Source organism: Paralichthys olivaceus, chromosome 14, assembly GCF_024713975.1.
Source record: "Paralichthys olivaceus isolate ysfri-2021 chromosome 14, ASM2471397v2, whole genome shotgun sequence".
NCBI lineage: Eukaryota > Metazoa > Chordata > Actinopteri > Pleuronectiformes > Paralichthyidae > Paralichthys > Paralichthys olivaceus.
The window spans coordinates 16,263,820-16,284,598 of NC_091106.1; the positions used below are offsets into that span (position 1 = coordinate 16,263,820).

Here is a 20,779-nt window from a genome sequence, read left to right on the forward strand (position 1 = left end):
CATTTTGTGACTGGGCAATTTGGCAATAGATTGTGTAGAGGTGAAAGCAACAGCTTATAATTCACTTATCTTTGGCAGCAGCTATTAACCCTCAGCACCAGCTAGATAGATTGCTCAGGATATAGCACACATCTCTCTTCCTCGCACCCTCCTCCCCTCTCTCCCTCCATCCTCTCCTCCTTTTCACCACTAATGAACCGGATTGCCTGCTTGTCCCTCTCGGACAAAGTCGGACATGTAAGGCATCAGTTGGCTCTTTAAAAATGATTAAGATGTTTCTGATTATTGCAGATTTTTTTTATGTATACAGGACGTGCATGAAATAAAGAAGACACACAAGCTTTCCTGCAAGTTTGTTTAATGTCATGATAGACATGTAATGGCTCTGTCTTTTTTAAAGAGGTCAGAAAATGTGGCTTCATGTTCTGTGAGTGACTGATCACTCCTCACATCAATATTATGGACGCCGCGAAATTAAACCCCTGGTTCCTCCAACAAAACAAAACTCTTTATATTTCATGCAGCACATAAATAAGACGAGCAGCTCCGCGGTTGCACAGCCACAAAACAAGTGGAAGTCATTGATAAATTCCCAGTGCAAAGTTGATGAGGACTAATAGCTGAATAATCACGTGTGATGGCAGAAACCAGCCTGATGTGAATCACATTTTAATCACAGAATAAAAAATAAAAATGAAGAGGCTGCAGCGTGCATGGAGTTAAAAGTGCACAACATTAAAAAAAAAATAGAAATTAGAAAAATGAAGATGTGCCGTTATTGAAATGTGATTTATGGCGTGTGTGCCAAGTGATGCTTTCGATACATGAGTGAACAAACAAGTAATAACAGATGTAATCGAATAAATACATCAACACAGCTAATCACGCAAATTGCAAATCATCAGGCCAGCTAAAAACCAATCAGCAGTAATCTTGAATTTTAAATTATTATTACTATCATGTATATTATTCTTCTTTTTTTTCCCCCTCGTTATGTGCGATGGTTACAGCCGATTTTCCATATGGTTAAAAAAATCAAACTCACCACATATAGGGCCTAAGCAAGAGGGAAAGTGGAGCGAGTGAGTGCAGTCGAGCTGCGGCTGTTTGGGGCTGAACGCGCACGGCGGAGCAGCGCTGCCCGACAGGAAGCGTCAGCGCGCCAAATATGGGCAAAACCACGCCCCTCACCGCGTCACACTCTGACAGCGCCTCTCCCGTGGGTCTAGAGTTTTGGCTCCCGGGAAAGATTTCAGTCCTCGGGGAAAGAGGGCTTAGTTTTGCATGTTCCCATCCATCCTGCACGACGCGAAAGGGCCCCTTATCCACCTCTCCTGTGTACGAGGAACACCTCCACTGGTGATCAGCCTTCGCCCGTGTTTGTCTTGCGGAGAAGCAGCAGCAGCGGCAGCAGCAGCACCTTTTCTGCAGGAGTGGGGTTTTTTTTTTTAACTCAACAAGAAGTCCTGAAGGTTTTGGATGCGGGTGCTTCAGGGATGTGGGCACTTTGAGAGCAGCAGCATCATCACCCGCAAACACAAACAACTCACATCGATTTTTCTGTGAATAGCACAAAAAAAAAGAAGAAGAGAAAAAGACCTTAAAAAAAACAAAGAGGAACACTAGCAAGACAAAAAAAAAAAAAAAAAAAACCTTGTCTATTGAACAATTCACTTTTGCAGTCTGTGGATATCGCTCTAACTAAGTGCAGCACTTTGAGAATTGTTCACATCGGACGGACTGAAGAGGGAGGCAAGACCTGTGGACCGGGTTTGTCCCTCGCAACTGTGAATCGGCTGCTTATCCCGTGACAACTGCGACGCGCACAACAAAAAAAAGAAGAAGCAACCCTGAAGGATAAACACGCTTGGACGTTTATTTTCCGCTAATTTTCGCAGGAGGCTCTTTTTTCCACGCAAATTGTCCTAAATGTTTGGGATTCAGGAAACTATACCGCGCGGTGGGACGACGATGAAGGAGGAACCGCTGGGTGGACTGAACTCGGTCCGCTCCTGGATGCACACAGCTGGGGTGGTGGACGCAAACACAGCCGCCCAAAGGTACGCATGCCAAAAGCATCTGATTTTTCACACGCATTCCCTCCTCATCATATCGACCCCTCAATCCCCTGAATACTCTGTATCAATTACGGTCTCCCAATAAATGCCCCCCCTTCGGCTTTTCCCCTTCTTTCATTACATGAGATTACCCATTATTGTGACAAATCAAGAAATCTCTTCTTCTCCTCTTCCCCCCCCCCCCGACAACGTGCTTCTGCATCTGCAATGTTTTCCATCAGCTTCTCTCCCATCATCTCAGCAGCTATCCCCGGTGTCCGGTGCTTAACCGAGATGGTCTCTTGTTTTCTCCCCGCAGCGGTGTCGGCTTGGCACGGGCACATTATGAAAAGCAGCCCCCTTCCAACCTCAGAAAATCCAATTTTTTCCATTTCGTCCTGGCGCTGTATGACAGGCAGGGTCAGCCCGTGGAGATCGAAAGGACAGCTTTTGTGGACTTTGTGGAGAAGGAAAAAGTAAGCGGTGCATTTTTCAGAAAACACACGCGAGCCTTTCGTGCAACATAATCAGCACATGCATCCAAATTGTAAAGCTCAGTGAAATGGCAGTGGGTTATTGAGGGGGAGTCACGTGTAATATTGATTTATTTAAAGAAAAAAAACCCAGAGAGAGAAAACACTCAATTCGTTGATGACACAGTCGTTTAAACAACTGAAGGTGTTGCTCATCTTTTGCACAATAAATATAAATATACATTTCCAAACACCCAGGCACGTGCTAATGACACGCAGTCGTTGATGTTGATTTTTACAAACTGTTTGTCTTCTGCAGGAACCAACCAGTGAAAAAACTAACAATGGGATTCATTACAAACTACAGTTATTGTACAGCAATGGTGAGTTCAAGTGCCAATAATATTTATTGCAAACACAATGAGTTTACCAGCATGCACAACGCCACATATAATAAATGTGTATAATCATAAGAATATTGCCAGTGGAAAATATTATTATTATATTAATAACACAGTGTGATAATTCTGCAAATGCAATGAGGCTAAACTCTATATTTTTATTATGTGTGACCAAACTTTTTTTTTCTTCCGAGGACTTTGTCTGCTATTTTAATTCATCGCCTGTAATTCCTCAAAATTCACAAGTGCTCCTGTTTTCTATTTTTTCTCCTCCTCCTCCTCCTCCTCTCTCTCTCCAGGCGTCAGAACAGAACAGGATCTTTACATACGGTTAATCGATTCCATGACGAAGCAGGTAAGCTGCTGTTGTGCACTTTAAACGCACCGTGCAACTCTGCTCACATGCACGATTCACTTGTGCAAAAAAAGAAAAACTCCAAACACACACCCGTGCAAAATTGCCATCACACCCCTGAGATGCAAACACAAAACAAACAAACAAACAAACAAAAATACAAATAAATAATCTGCAGTTGTTGCAGAAACTAAAAATCAAATTATCGCTGAAACACGAAGAGACAGGCTCCGTTCCTGCTGTTTACGTGGGGTCATATCATATTGCAGGTCTCAAAAGTCAATCTTACTCTGCTCGAGTTGGGGCTTCTTTGTAAGCTCAGTTTGTCCAACATTAAAAATTAAACGCTACGTCTGCTCCATATGATCTGATTTGACTTTTTTCCTGCAAAGAGTCAGAGGTGACGCTCTAAAGATGATTTTAAAAATTATGCGTAAAATGTAATATATAAATATGAATATTAATGTTTTCTTTCGCAGAGGTGCATTTCTCTCATGCTCCTCACAAACATGGAAACTGACCTCAGAGCCCATGCAAATATATTTTTTTATTGTTGCTTTTTAACAATAACATTTAAAGTTAAATCTAAAGAGGGCAAATAAGAATTTATTCCAACGGAGGGTTTGGGCAGAGGCTCCCCGGGATAGAGCCGTGCAGCCTGGGCCACTGGTCACATTCCTGTGCGAATGATCCGAGTCAATGATGCAGAACAAGCAATTTATGGATTTCTGTTTCTACAGCTGCAAATGGCGACATAAATCAAACCAATATAGATAATCGCCCTGTTCCTAGAAAAAAAAGGAAAAAGAAAAGGAAATAAAAAAAAAACACACATCGGTTCAAGTGGGACAGATTTATTTTTTTAAATAGGAGCAATGCGACCTGGTTCAGATGTGTCACTTTCTCATCCCACATTGGCCTGAAGCGTGCCAGGAACAAAAAATAAAATAATTATAGGATTTATTTATTCCATCAAAAACACAAACACACGTCACACTTTATTTGTTTATTTGTTATTCGTCCTGTTTTTTATTTCCTTAAGTATTTAGTCAATACTGGGATGCTGTGCTTGGTGCCGGCTCAGTGCGAGGGGAGGTAAAGAGTCTATCCTTAGACATGGGAGAAGGAGGGAGGGATCGAGGGAGGGAGAGAAGAGCGGCAGAACTGATAGCTCCACGCCATCTGTTTCAGCCAATGCTCAAAAATTACTCAACCGTACCGCCAGACACCGCTTTTTATCCACAGAAAGATCATTGTTAGCGGCTCAAAATAAACAACAGATTGCCCATTAACACTTTCCCCCAAATATCCCCAGATTATAAGCATATTGATGACACTTCTATTGGATCTCTCCTTATGAAAACCTCCCTGTCTGTCTGTGTGAGCCACGGGATATTATCCAGATTAATACAAAAAAAAAAAAATACAATTTATAATTATTATAATCAATGCCACGACAATTCATTTTATACTCATATTTTTTGATACTAATTTTTTATACTCAGTGCCACTAAAATTATTGCTGCTGCTGTTACAATTATAATTATTGTTGTAATTGTTTATTTGAGGAGATAATTGATGTGGATATAAATTAATATAATGATCTTAACCACATTCTTACTCAGGACTCATCTAATATATTATATTGTCCTAACATCATGTTTATTCCTGCCCTGATTTATCATTATTTTTTGTGTGATCGTCAGAAACAGCAGCTGTGTTCTTCTAATTATTTGTGAATTCATGGGAACTAACATGTGTTTAAGAGATGAGTGTGTTCTCACTTGATTTATTTTTATTTTTATTCCCCATCTCATTTCCTCTCAAAGGCCATAATTTATGAGGGCCAAGACAAGAATCCAGAAATGTGCAGAGTTCTTCTTACTCATGAAATTATGTGCAGGTAAGTGTTATTTATTTATTTCCTTTTTATTATTGCTCTGTCCATTTTGCACATCCAGGCAAAAAGTAATTCCCTCCCATTCAATAAGTACAAGTTTTGACACTCATGATGTGATGCAGCAAACCAGACTGTCCTGTGGTCCACCCACACACTCACACTCACACTCACACACACACACACACACACACACACACACACACACACACACACACACACTGACAGAGAGAGAGAGAGAGAGAGAGAGAGAGAGCTGCTGTCATTTCTAACTTTTGATATGCTGAGATTCAACTTTGATATGAATATGAATGTGACAGTGAGAACGTACTGACTGTCTCCTCCAGTGAAGGGACACTGCATGTATAATAAACAGTCAGTGACACAGTACATAAGTTATGTTTTTTAATTTTCACTGTATTTATCTTTCATACATGTCTTTCATACAACTGCATGTCATCACTGATGCCTGCCAGAGACAATGTGCTCTCTGTTAAGTTATGCATAGACGTTGCATGTCATGTATCAGCTTTTCTTTTTTTAATTTGAGAGTCAGTTCTCGGTTGATCCCACCTGTCAACAATGATCAGCGAGCCTTTTAGCGTCATTTAACCACATAAATCTCAACCTCTCGGATTGCGCTGCTATTCAGCGGTGTCATTGATACTAAAAGGAAAAACGCCTTTTGTTGTTATTGTCGAGCTCAGCATGAGCTTTGTGAACATTGAATTCGGATACTGTCGGTTAACCTCTCCTTTGTTGCACCGGTGCATTGTTCAAGTTACTGGCTGAGAGCAAGTGCAGCATGAGAGCTGAGAATGATTTGTCTTTTTCCATGCATAAACTCATCACTCACGCTCAATTTATACATGCATCCATCACTTATTTGTGACACGTTGAATATGCTTGTGCTCTGGAGGTAATATTTTTTTTTTTTTGTCAAGAGGAAGTGTGTTTTGCTGCTGAATAAAGAACTACTTTAACTGCTGCCTATTATCAGATAAGTGGATATACATAATAAGGGCAGTTATAATAAGAATAATCATTTAATCTTATCTTGTTTTTTTCCTGCTTGTACAACAGCAGGCTTTGAATTATATATTTGCTCTAATACTTTGCAGCACCTTCGCTGTAAAACACATCTTTATTGCTGCTGCTGGAAAGTCATGTAAATCACACATATTTAAATAGCATGCGGATGACTGACAGTAGCTTTGCACAAAAATCTTTGTTTTTCTTTCTGCTCCATATGGCATAAATCAGTCGTATTCTCATATGTTTATATGTTTTCATTTCACGTGGAAGCCGGATGATGTATTTGTTTATTTTTTTTTTTGCGGTTTTGATTCAAGTTCTAATCAAAGATGTGAAAAGGCAGCTAGCTATAGGCTCGGGGAGGAGATGCTTGAAACATGTGCTGGAAGATAGATTAGTGCTTTTGAGGCCATAATTGATAAATGCCCCGCAGAAATATTGGTTGAGGGTGGCACCTTGCATCTCCCTCAGAAATAGCAGCTTGGCAATTAGAGGTAAACAAAAGCTGAAGCTGTGAAAAGTGACTCCCCTGCCTCCTGGCCCAATCCCCACTCCCCTCCCCTCCAACACTAAGCCAAACAACACAACATGTTGTTTTCACCATTTTTATCAGCCATCAGCATCAATGGAATGGATAGATTGAGTGAAGGAAATCTCATGGCAATTTTGTTCCCAATATCAAAAACCACTCCGAGGCACTTCATAAATGTATGTGGTTTTGTGTGCATTATTTTTTTTTTTTTATTTATTTAGCAAAGTCTTGCTTGTTCTCTCTCTCTCTCTCTTTCACACACTACTCACACACGTGTCTTATCTTCCTATAGCCGATGCTGTGACAAGAAAAGCTGTGGAAACAGGAACGAGACTCCATCAGACCCTGTGATCATTGACAGGTAGGCGGCTCGTGAGCAGCTCCTTCTTCTGTGTTTGTGAACGAGGGAATGAGTAAATGAATGAGTGAGCGTGTGACTGACTGAGTGGATGAGCAGGCACATGGGTGAGCTGGTGAACAAATGAGTCCCCTCCCGGTGTGCCAGACGGCCCAGTTGGGCTGACTTGCATCTTCCGCGGCCCGCAGTGTGGGAACCGTGGGTGAGCCCGTGTGAGCGGCTGAGGGGCGTCTTTCCCAGGTACCTGTGCACTGAGGGGCGGTCACCACCTGGATAGGGTTTGTTCAATCACAGGTGGCTCAATCACTGGAGGATCATGCTGGGAATACACCTAATTAGCTTAGGCAACTTCAGATTTATTTGGCTGGCTTCCTTTCTTTGTTTACGACAGTGATGCTTTACACTGTCAATACTTGTTTTCCATTGACTGTTTCCTTCGCTCAAGTTCGCTGTGAGCTTGACACCATTAAAGTTGCGCTTTAGAGGGGATAAACATTTTATGTCGGCTGTTTTGTTCTGCACCTTCAGGAAAGTTACATCTGCCACATTTATATTACCTTCATCACTTTCTAAAGAGGGAGAATAAATGGTTTTTCTTTTCGGCATTGACATTTTTCTCACACTGTGAAACTATATGTCCGGGTCAGTGTGAATATATTTAGGTGGGCGTGCATGTGCGTGCATGTGCGTGTGGTGGATATAAGGGCGAGGTAGGGGGCTTCGTTTGAGCCTCGATCTCAATGTAACTCTCACCACGTAGTAGGGAGAGACAGCAATGCTAATGTTTGACTAGCCGGAATCACTGTTTGCTTAGTGGAGAATGCCTGGTATCTGACAGAGGGGACAACTCTCTTATTAGTAATCAAATAGGGCTGAGCAGTTGTTGCTGCCACTCCACTCCAGCGGCTTCTCATGCATCAGGAAGTAGGAGCTGGCTGCCCTGGGAGCCTGGATGGATTACCAGAGCTACTGCTGTCTGAACTCAAACTCACACAGACACACACGTAGATAAATGCAGATACACACACACACACGGACGAGGGCACAAACACGCAGACAGGCTGACACACACGCACGCACGTCCTCATGCATGCTGCTTGTATTTTGCTCGTGCTGTTGCTCTGGCTGAATGTTTTTATTCCTCATGACAGTCACAGTGCCTGTATGAAAAAAGTACTGATGTGTTTAGACCATGTAAGGTTAGAGGTTTCTTTGTTTGTTTCATCCGCTGCCAAGTGGGCTGCTTCATTTATCAGTCAGGTGCATTTATCAGTGAAGTGCGAATATTAACATATAACTTGAGATGCCTAATTTCCGCTGCTTTCATGTTTGCTTTGTGTCGCTCTGCTGCCTTTTACTGCTCAGGGTTTCGCACACCATTGTTCTTCAATCTGCCGCACAAAACATGTAACATAAGTACAATAAGCAAAATGAATGCACGGAGAATTAAAGTCAAGAAGAGGGGTGGGAAAAAAAAGAGCAGGGGAAAAAAGAAGCGGATGGATATTGTAAGCTCAACTGGCTCAGGGAGGGCTCGAATTTTCATTGTGATGAGTCTGAATAGGAGTGGAGTATCCCTTTCCTTGCACAATGAGCGGCTCTGTTGAAACACAAAAGCATATGTTCCTCATTAGACCCTCCCATTGTCTCCATGTCGTAACTATGAGCCCGTCAGCTCACCCTAACAGACCCACACAGGTTCCCAGTGACTGGAGGAGGCTTGCAGAGAAGGGGTGCCTGTGAGAGGTTGCAGGGTTTAGCGTGAGTTACGGACACGACCAGAGCACGGTGCAGGTTTTGCTGCGTAAGATTATTTACTGCAATTACCCGAGTGTGTCCCGCTGTGCACACGGGTAAGCTTTTAGTTAAAGCTTCCATGTTTTACAGCCATTTCTGTTACATCTGTCATTTTCTCATGCACATCATTACAGGCACCTGTGCTGCGGTCACTCCTGGCAGAAACTGATTATTTCCAATTGAGTAGAACATAGTTGAGTGACATAAACCTCGAGGAGAGGTTTGATTGTTGAATCAGGCACGTCTCATCTGTCTACAATTACAGTATGAGAACCAGGGCTAGCACTGCCACATTTCCTGGAGAAACAGTAGCATGGTCGAACCTTAAGAAACAGATTTGGAGTGAATCATTGATGGCGTTCGTTCGCTGCAACATTTTCCCAGATGGCAAGAGGGGAGAGCGCGCACAGCTAGCTGGCATCTAGCGAGACATTAACTGGCGTTCCCATGGATCTGGCATATCCAACGGAGTTTGGGAAACTTATCATTCCAAATGTGTCCTATTTTCCTGCGGTCAAGCCAGACATCTGTTTACCCTATTTTCTCTCAGAGTTTTGATACAGATTTTCACTCAGATTTTTTGAAGAGGAAGGATTCGCTTTAAAAAAAAAAAAAAAAAAAAAAAAAAGTTGGTTAGATATAGGCCCAACAGCTGTCACAAAGTTTCAGCACTGCTTGGTCTTTAAATATTTCAACACTTACATTTGATGTCCCTGCATTATTCATTCTCATTTTTTGGATGCAGAAAGGCCCTAGTTTTGCTGCATTTTGGGCGGCTTTATATGTGTTGTGACTCAAATTTCAATATCTGTTAAGAAAGTCAGGGTATTTTGCATGAAAGTATTTTCGCATGAAAGTAAATCGTCCTCAGTAGCGTGAGGGTACGTTATTCTCTCTTCCCACATCAAACCCGATTAGAAATGTCAAAGTCTATTGCTGCTCACATTAGTAAAAGGAAGCAGTAATTTTTTTGCGACTGTTGCTATGACCGCAGCACTTTGCAGTTCAGTGTAATCATCTCTCCCCCTGTATAAATCCAGCAGTGCTACAGATGTCACATTTATAACTTAATGGTGCCTTAAAGTAAGTGGGGGGTGCAGGTTTATTCACTCGGTATATTTGAGTCTTTAGAATTATAGTAATGAGGCACCAATATCTGATTAGATGGTTTTCCCATTTACAGTGCATGTAGTGTGTATAGTCAAACATAACTCAATTTCTGATGACTCTACTTGTCTGGTATCTGTCTTCACTCTCTCGCATATTGACTTTGTCTTCTCTAGTGTGAAAGATTAGATACATCGTCCGGGCTCGCGCATGGATTTTGTAATAAGACGGCACATGTTGTTGGAAGTGGAGGGAAAATGACTCGTTCTGTGCGTCGAGGAGTTCAGAGGTCACATTTTACTCTGGGAAGCCGGGTAAATTTATGCAAGCAGAATTGAGACGGACACACGGAGGGAATGAGATATCAGCGTGTGTATTCTTACCCATGTATGAATTTTGAATTTAATGTATGTTCATGCAGTTTAACATCCCATGTCAATTTACCCACGCCATTCAGATTCTGGACCAGATCTAAACATGTCAGCTCCATTTATTCCAGCGGCTGCGGTGCTCCCTTTCACTTCCTGTCACAAAGGTCAAAGAGCACTGACCTTTGGAGTGCAGCCCAGCCACTGAATAATTCATGACATTGACTTGTTTTTCCCCTTATTTTTTCCCCTTGTCTCTGTTTTTGGTCAGCACACATGGCTGTGCTGTGGGATGCTTTTATTCATTTAGCTCATTTATAAAGGCTTCACCGCACCTGTTCGTGTGTTAATGCAATTAAATTTTGGCCTAATGTAAATTTTGCTTAGCTTTCTGTTATGTCCCTCATTAGCGAGCCTGTATTTTCTAAACGACCGCGCGTTATCGTTCATTTGCGGAACACCTACGAGGTCATTTCCCAGAGTGCACTTGACTTGTTGTCAAGTTGTTTACCAGAAACAAAGGCTGCAGTCTTAGAACGCCTCGTGTGTGGTTCCCCCGGCCTTCTAAGAAACAAATCGGAAAATTTGTGCGCTCCCATCTGGTTTTTGCAAAACCGTGATTACCTCCAAAAGCTGAACAAATGCCAGTATTTATAAGGTCAGCCCTTTATGTGGAAATGTGATGTAAATGAGAATCAGTGAAAGGGGACATTAAACAAAATTAAATTCATTGTCTCCTTTAATGTCATTTACATTTTTGGCTAAGCCCTGGACTGTCAAAGAGGATTTCTAAAACCATTTTAATTGCACATCAGCATTGAAAAAGAGGGTGTGTTTTCACTGAGCGGCTGTCTTGATAACCTGCGAGGAGAAGTCTGTTTATGAAGTACCTAAATGACATGTTTTCACTGCATCTGCAGAGGGGCAATTAAGATGGCACTCAGTAGGTAGTGTTAATCTAGCATTGTGCTCTCACCATCCATAATGAAAATGATGCAGTGGATGGGGCCACTGTTGTTGTGATTGAGAGTTGATTGCTGCAGGTGTTTCTTCTGGATTTTGTACGTTACTTTACGCTGAGGGACCTACGCTGCAGTGTTTTTCTAGGCTTTAGTGAGTCAATTAAAGCTGGTAACTTGAATAGGAAATGTTTTTTTCCCCGTATTTACCCATGCGTGCACCACACCTTTAATTTGTGGCTCAACAATATGTCAATCCTGGCGTTTTTACTTCCCCGGCCGCTGTAATTCACCAGACAGATGTGAGATTTTTTGACTCCCATTGAGAAATGGGAGAATAAACTGGCCACCCCTGCCTAAATCGACATGATGTTTGAGTGAAGCCTGTCTCCTCCTGAGCCAGAGTAGGAAGAGCAGGAAGTGTTGAGAGCGAAAGCTGTACTTGGCAGCTCTCCTTTGGCTTGCACTTGCTGAAAAATGAAACCCAGACCCTCTCTGCAGCCTCGGAGCCAGAACCTCCTTCCCAGTGCTCCAACATCCAGCGTTGGGTAATACTGTTCACTAAGCAAAACATTACCTCAAATTATTCTCGCCCTGTTTTCTATTCCCTCCTCCCTCATGTCGGTTTTATCGCAGTTTGTAAATGTCAAGACACGTACAAAGACGCACAGTATAAATGATATTTTCCAAATTATGCTCACATGTTTGGGTTCACATGAGTGGCGGCTGAACGTAACGTGGTGCCTGACGTTCCCGAGGGAGACCCACCTCACTAGGGTAGGATTCCCCAGTGGCATCAGCTAATGGCAAGACTTGACAACAGCAGAGAAGCCGGGGGTGTTGTGTTTTACTAGCGCTGAGCAGGGGTGATGACTTTAACATGTGTGCAGAGAAAGACGGAGATGTTTGTGCGGTGTGTGTGCTTTCTGTGTGTGTGTGTTGGCGCGCTCCTCTGTGTGTGTGTGTGTGTGCTTTGCTAAAGAGAGAGGTGTGCAGTACGAAAGAGTGGCGCGGGCCAACAGAGCGACGGATTCGGCTCCAGCTTGACGGCAGTGAAAGACGAAACATGGTTCCACATGTGTTGAGAAAGAGCAGTCCATCTGTCCATGGAGACAACCCCTCCCCCCTTCACCACCCCCTTCTCTTTCCCTCTTTTTTCCTTCTCTTCCTCTCCTTCTCCTCTCCCCCCACCACTCTTTTACTCCCCTGGTTCACTGCTGACAGAAACAAGGCCAGAGCTGGGGTGATGGGATGAATGCTGGGCCAAGAGCAACACCGGACCTTGTATATACACGCAGTTGCACACACACACCCATGCTGAAGAGAAATAAGCGAAGGTTATCAAATATTTTTTTGGCGTATGTTTTTATATGTTGTTGAAGTTTACTATCTTCAGTCCTCATCACACTTGGGTTTAGCGCTGCGTTAATGTGACTGAAATGTGGCTGTGGGGCAATGTGAGTGATTTATTTTGATATTATGAAAGAAAACAATCTTTTAAGATTTATTCACTTTTCCCGACACGCTGCTGCAACAAGCCACCGCGGAGAAAACCTTACATTATTGAAATTAAATCTGAGGTAAATAAAACATGCCACTCTTTCTCAAATATTTAGCAGCTCTCTTTTATAATTAAACTTTGTAGCTGTTTTGAAGACGCTGTTTGGTTTCGTGAAGCATTAATGACGCAAGAGCTTTGTCGAATGGCTCCTGATTCTGTGAATCACATTTAGGTCACTCAGACCCGTGTTTTTTTAGCCATTTCTTCTCGTGAAAAAGGGTCTCCTTTCTTTCTCTTGGCATGTTCTCACTCCCATTCAATCCTTATTAGGTTTCCCCTAATTGTCAAACAAACTGTTGGGTCAACCTCAGTCGTATCTGGCCGTAAAACAGCACATTAGGCCCTGGTGAGGGATATATGTGGTATTTCATCGGAGACGGAGTAATGCTGGGGTTTTATGGTTAAGTACCAGTTCACGCCCACGCCATTTGTTTCGCATTAGAGTGGAGGTTTTGTAAATCAGATCAATATGTTCGCTGAGATGTGATTCCTTGTCGGGATCTCCCGAGTCGTTCTTTCCTCAAGTATTTTTCTTAGGGGACTGGATGTCGATGCACACTCCTCCGCTCCCCCTTCCCGTCCTTCCCTTTCTCCCCACCTCTGTCAGTCCCTCCCTCCATCTCCACCTCCATCTATTTCCATTTTCTGAATGTAGCAATTTGTAGTGTGACACGGGCGAGATTAGGATGGGAAGCAGTCTGAAGATTTCATCGGACATGGTCCTGCTCCCACTGGTGTGAGGTCACAGGACAAAGATGCGGGAATTCAGGGAGAGGGTCATCAGTTACCTCGGGGAAACGAGCTGGTCTGCTGGCTGCTCTGTTGGCCCCAGGGGTGCCTGGGATGTATCGGACGAGAAGCCCCAGAGAAAGAGCCCTGAACCAGTGTCATTTATTAAAAGTGACAAGTTATTTCTAACTATAGCTCTGTTTTTATTGTTTTACAATGCTGTCGTTTGGAACAGTGCCCCTCTGTTCAGGAATCACAAACAAGTGATGAATGAACGAGGCGACCTGAGGTTTTTTTTTAACATATACGCATGCTTGATGCACTTTGGCGACGTGTGTGCCATTAAATTATATTATGAATGTTGTCGGGCTGCTTAAATTAAACCAAATGTGCAAGTTTAATAAAGATGGACTGCATGATAAGTGTAATAAAAATATTTCACCATTCACCAGTTTTCTCCAGGACATTTGTTCAGTAAATGAATAACAGCTTTTACAGTATGAATCTCAAGCTGACCTCCGCATAATCAGTTCCAGAAGTTCTGCAGAACATGACCACACCATGGAGCATGTGTGCAGAGACAGCAGAGCCTCAGCGTCTATTTTAGTGTTTGTGTTGGTTTGACTTTTTTTATTCTGGAGTCTTTTTTTATATTGAAAAAACACAAGATTCATGCTAATAATGGAGTATTTATTCAATGTTTGACCATTGCTCTTCATTGAGGGTCACTGAGGTACTCTGCTCCCCCTCTTTTTTTTACTGCCTGCCCCGACTGCGTTAATGATATATGACAGAAATTTCCTTGTGCTGGTTCAGTGGCAAGAAAGGTCCTGGCTAGTCTATATCAATCCATCTGACTTATGTTCCCATGTCTTGAATTACCGCTTGATGGAAACCTGCTGTGGGCTTCTTTTGCCAATTGAAATCAGATCTCCTCCACTGCCTGGTGTGATATTGATCCATATTCAACACCCAGGCTGCCGATCGATCAGTATTGATTTACAATAAAAAACACTCCTCTGCTTGTTCAGCACCGCGATCAATACTTTAAAGCAAAAGCTAGAAAAAAAAATTAAAAAGAAGAGGAGAAAAAAGCTTTTTTTTTTTACCACAGTGACCAGCTGCAATTTTTAAAAACATGTGAGGAGATGCTTCATTTCATTAGAGGACAGTGAGTTTAAGTGACCAAACCTTGACCACAGCAGCAAACCAGCGACCACGTCCACAGTGAACAATGATCCTCTCCCGCCATGTGAGACAAACCAATAAAAATGGTTTAACGGGATGACACTTCTATAAGGACTCATTTATTGAAGGAGGTGTGTCTGTTTCTGAATTAGTGGCACATCTGCACTGCAATGGGGAGTGCTAAAGCTGTCATATCAAATCTGTCTGAAAATTGAAATTGAATGCTAAAAGTGGTGGATCAAGCCGGAGCACTTCAGCTTGATTTTGCCGTGTTAACACGATGACATGATTTCCTGTGTTTTTGATATTAATTTGTGTCGCTTGCCCGCACACACACACACACACTTGCCGCGCCTGTGCCTCCCATACGGCCATTATCGGGGCCCGGTGCGATCGCCGAACACACTGAAAAAAAGAATAAGGCGACCCATTCAAGCTCCTGTCCAGATCCACTTTTCTCTCCGTCACATCTTAGTCTTAATCTCTCAGACTTCCTCCCCTCTGCCAAATAACCGTTCCCATCCAGCAGGTCCCAGCTTTGGCCTGGGCTGCCAACATCTGAAAGTTATTATCCCCAATCTCTGACATCCAGGAGTTTACAGTTATATAATGATGGGGAAAACCACATGTCCCCAGAGGCAGAGAACATTTTTGAGATGCCTCCCCATCTGTTTTGGGGAAGCTGCCCATTTTGGGCCAAACTCAGAATGGCGGGCAGGCAGATTTTTTTTGTAATCCTTTATTTTCTACCACTGTAACACACCAGTCTGGGAGTCATTATATGGGGTGATAAAGCAAATCCAATTGGGTCAGGTTCCCCTCCGCACAGTGCTGGTGGCACCGGCTCTCCCTGCCTCACTGCTTGTCCCTGACTGTGTAAGTGGTGGTTGTTTGTTTGTCCTAGAGAGGCTGGGCTGGGGGACTAATGCAAGCCCGGGGGCCAGCCAGGTCGGAGGCGACGGTAAACCCGAGCTGCCTGGTGTAGCAGTGCTCCCTCGCTGCTGGCTTGGCCTTGTTTGGACTGCAGCTCCGGTTTGCTTTCTTAGAGGGAAGCTGAGCCTCCGTAATCATTGAGCCTTCGCTCGGGTGGGGAGCACTGCCGAGACCAGAGGGAGTGATGACATAGGTCCGCAGAGGCCTGGCCCGGTCCACCCTTGCTGCTCTTAGCATATTTATTTTCTCTTCTCATTGTATGGTTTGAATCACACCATATTATGTTCGGACCCTATGCACGTGCATAGGCACTCAGATGTGATGAGGTGGATGGCGTAAAGCTGTAGGTTTTGTTTTTACTAATAATGCCGGGGATTAGTGACTTGCTGACCTCAGTGTAATCTTTATTAGTCTGTTAACCATATACTCTCGTTATGAATAACTGATGTTGGAGCAGTGACACAGACATACAGATTAAAATAACACCAAGGGGGAACCTAACCAAATTTAATGCCGTCACTAAACTGATTATTTTATATTATGTCTGGATAAATGCACGTTTGTGCTAAAATGCTCCAAAATCTTACACCTTTAGATAATTGAAGATACCCATCTTTCTCCCTGGGCACTCCTCAAAAATGTTTTATTCAACATCACCACTCTGTCCTGTTTTGTTACGTTATTGAAATGGGTTGTCGATTCGAATAGAGTCAACCTGGTGGGCCAATCTCATTGTAGCCAGTGGAGAGTGAAAGCCATCTCTGCAGTATAGGATCACCAGAACACACACAGAGATTGGACGAGGGGGGCAGTGAGAGCGCGAGTGCCTTCTCCAGATGGAGATCCCAGATATGGGGGAAAATGTCCGGGCCATTTTCCAGGGTTTCCATAATGGGAATCTACCCCTTGCTTGCTTATTAAGTTGTGCACACAAGGAGGAGTGAGGGGAGCGATGGAGAAGAGAGGAGATAAGGGCAGACGAGGCGAGAGATGGACAACCTGCGCGCCGTCACCTCTCTGTTGTAAGTGTCAAGCAGACCCTGTCGGAGAAATCACAGGTCATGTGGATAGATGATTGTCAAAGCACCACGTTGATATAAGGGCTTTCTTTTTCCCCCCTCAGAGCCGTGGAGGCGCATGATAAGATTTGTTTTTGTTTTCTGTTGGAGAGGGAGAAAGTATGACATTCAGGTCAGGAAGGTCAGCGCTGGGGGTCACGGGGTCGCAGCCTTTGTGGTACCTGAGTAACCTCACATGGCTAAGCCATTTCTCAGGCTCCCTGAAATGATGGTAGGGTGCAGAGGGGAGGAGTGGCGGTGGCGGTGGCGGGGGTGAGGTTGAAGAGGTAGGCAGGAGAGTGATCTATCAGCGGCAGCAGCAGACATGCAGACAGCATGGCAGCTACTGCAGCTAAACAGAGTGAGACAGATAGGCACAAGTCTCTCATACGTAACACCAGGAGCTTTAAGAAGACAGTGCTGAGTGTTATGGATGCTTGACATTGACCTCTCAGATAGAGATGGTGTATTTATCAAGGTTGTAGGACAATGGTGTATTTGTTTGTAAATTATTTAGTTCACTGGGTGAAATGCTACTTTCCTCGCCACTTTTAGAAGATAAGAACCGACGCTCTCTTTTGTGTTTCGTGTCAGCTGTTTTCTACAAGGCTTAGATTTTAGCTGATCATATTTTTGAACAGTGTCAGTTCTATCAAGTCAAATCTGCTTGAAAAAAGAGAAGAGGGAAAAAAATCTCTGAAGCTTACATTTTTCTCGAAGAGAAATATTTGTGTACAGATAGGCCTGTCATTCTGTGAAACAACATTCATGATTCTTTTATTGGTGCTCAGCCATCACCCCCTTCTCTTCCTCTGTGGGAAAAAAAGGGCTAGTCTACAAAGTGGCTTTTTGTCGTTTGAGAGAAGTAAACTTCATCAAGTCGACGGCGAGGTGTGCTTCACATGTCACTCAGTCGAGCTCCCTCCTAATGAAATGCTGCATACAGATTTCTGCCTGCGGGCTCAGGGGGATAAGACCGTGGTAACAGAATGAAACAAACCCCTTCCCATTCACTTCACTCACACACAAACACACACATACACATGCAAACACACACACACACACACACACACACACTCTTGCTGGAGAGCATCCATGTGAGGAGATCCAAATCTGCAATTTATTCAAATATTGATATTTCTACTTGTCAGGAGAAAGGTGCCTTGAAATTTCCTCTGAGTACTCCTGTCAAAAAAATAGCAGGAAATATGTCAGATAATTCATAAATGGAGTTCAGCGCTGCAAAGTCAGTTGGGAACAGCAAAAATATATATGCTTGTCAATGAAGAATAGGAGCAATATTACAGAGCCTGCTACTCATTCTTCCATCATGTCAAGCAAACAGCTTTTGCAGGCCCATAAGTGTATGTTTCTCAGTCTGTGTGTGTATTTGTGTATATGCGTGTATATTTGCGTATGTCCTCATGTATGTACATGTGTATGTATATTTATGCATGTGAATGTGTGTGTGCTTTGGCTATGTTGTGACTCCTACTTAGATGTGTTTGTTATCTTTTTCCATCAAGACACCCCATTTCCCATCCCGGAGCAGCCAATGGGAACGTGTCCTTCTTTTTTTTTTTGCAAAGGTCCGTAACCGGACGCTGGCCTCCATGTGGTTTGAATTAGGGCCCCTGAAACTGTGAAGGACGCCTCGAATGACGTGAGGCACTTGCAGACCAAATTCCATTCTGCTGAATGGTGGAGAAAAGAGCTCTTCGGAATCCTCTGAGATTTTTTGGCTCGGGCCCGCCAGCGATTAAAATAGGGCGGAAACCAATAACTCAATGATTCATGGGGCAACGTCCCATGAAATCTCTTACCCCTTAGTCACACCCTCGTGCAAACCCAAACTAACTCGAACTCTGCTGATTAGTCTTTTTTCCAAAGTGAGAAAAAGGGAAATCGGACAAGAGCCTTGTTCCTTTCTCGTGTTTATTGAAGAGAACTTTCAGCACCCGGAGCAGAAAAGCCACTCTTCTCTCCCTCCTCTGCCCCCCCCCCTCGACTAGGTACCTCCATTTTGACAAAGTGCGGCGCTTCCTGATGATGCATCGCTTGACCATGTTGTGCCAAGGCGAGACAGAATAGGACTCCACATATCTGCTGCGGTCATGTGATGCCATAGTTCATAGCAGTTGATGAGATGCAGTTTGGCACAGCTTGGGACCCATCTGGGAGATGCAGATACGCAGACAGAAGTATTTTACAGCAATGCATCTGCGTGCTTGAAGAGCTATTTAGCATATGCTGCTATATGAGAGAATTTTATTTGCTGTTGCCAGCTGCAGATTAGTCTTCATTTCTCAAAAATCCAACAGAACAGCTGATCCACAGTCGACGACAGCCAACATTGACCAAAAGCTGTTTTATTTTATTATGATGCCGCAGCATGTTATTTAATATTTTACTTAATAACGGGGTATTTCCATTTTTTTCCTGCACCAACAATAACATTTTCTAGCAGAGCAGTAATGCTGCTGCCAGCACTGGCCGGTTTGTTTCTGTTAGCTCCAGCAGAAGTCGAAGCCCATGCTGCTGCTCTAACTCAAGTGGCTGATATGTTAGGCCATCTAGGGCATGGCAGGCGGTTGACAGTCCATGCAGCCTGTCTACCCACAGGACATCTCCACACAGTGTGTCCACAGCGGGGCCAGTGCTGTCATCTGGGCCCACTATGGACCACTGCTCTGCTGACAGTGAGAGGGTAAACGTTTACCACCTCAATCCCCCATTAACTCGGTGAAGGCGCTTCGATCCTCTGTGAAAATAATGATATTGATTGGAGCTCGGCTCTACAAACGAAACGGTTGCAACTAAAAGAGGGATGGGCCCCTGCATTAGAATATGGGATTTTCAAGGATAAAAGAGTGTTTGGATCTTGTTATATTTTTCCTCTCCTCCATCTCCCTCTAGCTTTCCCCCACCTCCTTGTCTCCTCGCTCTCTGCATTTTTATGTGTGTGCATGTAGTGTGAGAGCCCGGGTGTCTCCTAAGATTACCCTCCGCTATCCCCGCAATCAAACAACAAATGACAACATCATTGCTCAGGCCTTTCAAAATACGACACAAAAAGTGTGTTGTAGCTACATTAACTTGCAACAACCCCCTAATAGACCCTTGTGGGTTTTGTATATCTCCCCCCGTCTCTCTCTCCTCTCTTCTCTCTGCTTGGCTGTCACATATCCACCCCCCTCACAGTGCGAGCCTCCGAGCCTCGGTGGAGATCAGGAGCTCCCTGTCGGAGGTGCTTTGTCACGTAGCCCAGGGAGCGTGGAACTCACCCAGAGCTGTTGAACAAACACAAGCACAGGGGCTGTCAATAGCAGCTCCGCAAACTAATTGCCTGTCAAATGAACCACCCTCGTTAAGCTGCCCTCACACACACAGACGCTCACACACACACACACACACACACACACTCACACATTCACACACGTGCACTGTGACATTCATACGCTCACACACACAGAGCCGATGTGATTCAAAGAGTAGTGATACCTTGTTAGAAGAAAAGACACGCGAGTGGCACTTCTCTGTTTGCCGTCTTGTTTCTGCAAGCGTTACCGGCGTGTGTAGTGCAGTCACCGTGAGATTGCCTTTTTGTTATTATTAAGGGGAACATAGCATCGTATAGTGAAGTTGATGTAATCCAAACACATCCCACACACCCTACACTATATCAGCTGGCGTAATATTTCAGTTTTTAAAACCACTCATTAGATGGTAGCATAGCTCCATACGCCAAATGTTATTGTTTTTGTTTTGCTTTTTTTTTTTTTCTTCTGTAGTCATTAGGCGGTAGCAGTGGAGTGCCCAGCGCCTTGTCTGGGTGCCTGTAACAGTGCTGTCGGATTGACACAGCTGGGGAGAGCAGCTTGAGGCTGCACGCTCAGGAATACACAGGGGTGTTCAAAGCCCCTCTCTGAATCCTGATCAGAGCGCTGCCCCGGCCAACTGATGGCCTATTA

The 20,779-nt window shown here is 43.8% G+C and overlaps 1 protein-coding gene across 6 annotated transcripts in view; it reads left to right on the forward strand.

Moving 5' to 3' along the window:
• The first annotated feature begins 1,246 nt into the window (after window positions 1-1,246).
• Window positions 1,247-20,779, forward strand: part of LOC109629176 (EBF transcription factor 3) — a 68,717-nt gene continuing 49,184 nt past the window's right edge. For 4 of the 6 annotated variants that reach the window (XM_069538456.1, XM_020086706.2, XM_020086716.2 and 1 more), the window contains exons 1-6: window positions 1,248-2,060; window positions 2,377-2,533; window positions 2,850-2,913; window positions 3,231-3,286; window positions 5,116-5,189; window positions 7,043-7,111. In XM_069538456.1, the coding sequence (XP_069394557.1) occupies window positions 1,930-2,060; window positions 2,377-2,533; window positions 2,850-2,913; window positions 3,231-3,286; window positions 5,116-5,189; window positions 7,043-7,111 (551 nt within the window). In that variant the 5' untranslated portion in view covers window positions 1,248-1,929. Of the gene's footprint in view, window positions 2,061-2,376; window positions 2,534-2,849; window positions 2,914-3,230; window positions 3,287-5,115; window positions 5,190-7,042; window positions 7,112-20,779 lie in introns of all 6 variants that reach the window. The other 2 variants (XM_069538455.1, XM_020086733.2) reach the window with 2 other exon arrangements.